This window comes from Trichechus manatus, unplaced genomic scaffold (genome assembly GCF_000243295.1).
Source record: "Trichechus manatus latirostris isolate Lorelei unplaced genomic scaffold, TriManLat1.0 scaffold00050, whole genome shotgun sequence".
NCBI lineage: Eukaryota > Metazoa > Chordata > Mammalia > Sirenia > Trichechidae > Trichechus > Trichechus manatus.
In genome coordinates, this window is record NW_004443986.1 from 16,929,353 (window position 1) to 16,932,474 (window position 3,122).

The 3,122-nt window shown below is 38.8% G+C and overlaps 1 protein-coding gene across 3 annotated transcripts in view; it reads left to right on the plus strand.

The window, feature by feature from the left end:
• Window positions 1-3,122, plus strand: part of PLEKHA8 (pleckstrin homology domain containing A8) — a 114,539-nt gene that overhangs the window by 97,480 nt on the left and 13,937 nt on the right. For 2 of the 3 annotated variants that reach the window (XM_023732364.1, XM_012555861.2), the window contains exon 13: window positions 2,449-2,510. The exons of the other annotated variant lie outside the window; for it this stretch is intronic. In XM_023732364.1, coding sequence (XP_023588132.1) covers window positions 2,449-2,510 — 62 coding nt within the window. The remainder of the gene's footprint in view (window positions 1-2,448; window positions 2,511-3,122) is intronic. 3 annotated transcript variants of the gene reach the window in all.

Below are 3,122 nucleotides of genomic sequence, written 5' to 3' on the forward strand. Positions count from 1 at the left end.
CTGAAGGCTGTAGTCTTTGATCTTCATCAGTAAATACCTCAAGTCCTCTTTGCTTTCAGCAAGCAAGGTTGGGTCATCTGCATATCACAGGTTGCTAATGAATCTTCCTCCAATCCTGATGCCCCATTCTTCTTCATGTAGTCCAGCTTCTCAGATTATTTGCTCAACATACAGATTGAATAAGTGTACTAAAAGGATACAACCCTACACACATCTTTTCTGACTTTAAACCACTCAGTATCCCCTTGTTCTGTTTGAATGACTGCCTCTTGGTCTTTGTACAGGTTCCACATGAGCACAATTAAGTGTTCTGAAATTCCCATTCTTTGCATGTTATCCATAATTTGTTATGATCCACACAGTGGAATGCCTTTGCATAGTCAATAAAACACAGGTAAACATCTTTCTAGTATTCTCTGCTTTCAGCCAAGATCCATCTGACATCAGCAGTGATATGTCCCTCATTCCAGGGCCCCTTCTGAATCCAGCTTGAATTTCTGGCAGTTCCCTGTTGATATACTGCTGGAACCATTTTTTAATTATCTTCAGCCAAATTTTACTTGCGTGTGATATTAATATTGTTCGATAGTATCCACATTCTTTTGGATCATCTTTTTTTGGAATGGCACAAATATGGATTTCTTCCTGTTGGTTGGCCAGGTAGCTGTCTTCCAAATTTCTTGGCACAGATGAGTGAGCACTTCCAGTGCTGCATCTGTTTGTTGAAGCATCTGAATTGGTATTCTGTCAATTCCTGAAGCCTTGTTTTTCACCAATGCCTTCAGTGCAGCTTGGACTTCTTCTTTCAGTACCATCGGTTCTTGATCATATGCTACCTCCTGAAATGGTTGAACATCAGCCAAACGGTTGAACGCGGACCAATTCTTTTCGGTAGAGTAACTCTGTGTATTCCTTCCATCTTCTTTTGATGCTCCCTACATCAATCAATATTTTGCCCATAGAATCCTTCAGTGTTGCAACTCGAGGCTTGAATTTTTTCTTCAGTTCTTTCAGCTTAAGAAATGCGGAGCGTGGTCTTCCCTTTTGGATTTCTAACTCTAGGTCTTTGCACATTTCATTATAATACTTTACTTTGTCTTCTCGAGCCACCCTTTGAAATCTTCTGTTCAGCTCTTTTACTTCGTCATTTTTTCCATTCCCTGTAGCTACTCTACGTTCAAGAACAAATTTCAACATCTCTTCTGACATCCGTTTTGGTCTTTTCTTTCTTTCCTGCCTTTTTAATGACTTTTTGCTTTCTTTATGTATGGTGTACTTGATGTCATCCCACAACTCCTCTGGTCTTTGGTCATTAATGTTCAGTGCATGAAATCTATTCTTGAGATGGTCGCTAAATTCAGGGGATATACTCAGGGTCTTTTGTGGACTTGTTTTAATTTTCTTCAACTTGAACTTGCATGTGAGTAATTGATGGTCTGTTCCACAGTTGGCCTCTGGCCTTTTTCCGACTAATGATGTTGAGTTTCTCCATCGTCTCTTTCCACAGATGTAGTTGATTTGATTCCTGTGTATTCCATCTGGCAAGATCCGCATGCATAGTCGCTGTATATGTTGTTGAAAAAATGTATTTGCAGCGAATAAGTCATTGGTCTTGCAAAATTCTTTCATGCAATCTCAGGCGTCATTTCTGTCACCAGGGCCATATTTTCCAACTACTGATCCTTCTTTGTTTCCAACTTTTGCATTCCAATCACTGGTAATTGTCAATGCATCCTGATTGCCTGTTTGATCAATTTGAAACTGCAGAAGTTGGTAAAAATCTTCACTTTCTTCATCTTTGGCATTAGTGGTTGGTGTGTAAATTTGAATATCAGGCATGTTAACTGGTCTTTCTTACAGGCGTATGGATATTATTCTATCACTGATAGTGTTGTACTTCGGGATATATCTTGGAATGTTCTTTTTGACAATAAATGCGATGCCATTCCCCTTCAGTTTGTCATTCCTGGCCAATACCAGTCCATTTCAGCTGTACTACTAACCGAAAGGTCAGCGATTCAAAACCACCAGCAGCTTTGAGGGAGAAAGATGTGGTAGTCAGCTTTCTAGAGATTTATAACCTTGGAAACCCTATGGAGTCGCTATGAGTCAGAATTGACTCCGATGGCAGTGAGTTTGTTTGTTTTAAATGCCTAGGGTATCAGTCTTTGCATTCCAATTCATTTTTGATGACTTCTGATTTTCCTAGACTCGTGCTTCATACATTCTGTGTGCTGACTATTAATGGATGTTTGTAGCTGTCTATTGCCGTAGTGTCTATTATTCTTAAAAAGAAAAAGAAAATTCCGTATTGGCTGTCTTTTTCCTATTTAAGTCGTTTTGGGTACACAATCTTGTACTTAGACTCTTTTCAGAGGTCCTAATACAAATAACACTTCAAATTTTGATGAATTGTTCCTCATGGAGTTTTTCTTTCTTCTTTTCAAGACAATGCATATGGTAAAACTTTACGGCAACACCATGGCTGGGTAGTTCGAGGGGTTTTTGCGGTAAGTAACCTGTCTGCTTCCTAATGTTTTCCTGGTTTCAAGCATGTTTTTTGGGTGTGTGTGTGTGTGTGGTTTGTTTGTTTTTAAGAAAAAAAGACAAAATGTTGCTTATTTCCTTAGGCCTTTGGTGTGTAGAAGTGTCGATAATAAAAAGTGTCTAGAATAGAAAGTCTGTTAAAGAATGTGCTTTGCCCTCATTTAATTCCAGTGACCTTGTTGAGATTTCCCCAGAAGTGGTTGCCTGTAAGTATCAGGGCAGAGGTAGACAGGAAGCAATGAGCCCAAATACTTGCCACTGAGGGAAACCAGTGATGCCTTTAAGCCAATAGCTCCCTCTGCTGACCATGGTATTCAGGCCAGCTAATTTCTCTACTAATTTAAAGAATAGGAGACCTCATTTGCCTAAGATGGTAAAAGCTCTTTAGGTCATGATTTATTAGAACTTAAGAAAGTGAAAAGAATTTGTAGTTCAAGAAATCAAATATTAGTGAAACTGAAATATTATTTGAAATCATGGAGATGACTAGCTCCATATCCAGCTGTTCACTGGAATAGAAACCAGACCAATTGGGACTAAAACCTGTGCACATTCAGCTTTTTTTTTTTTTTTTT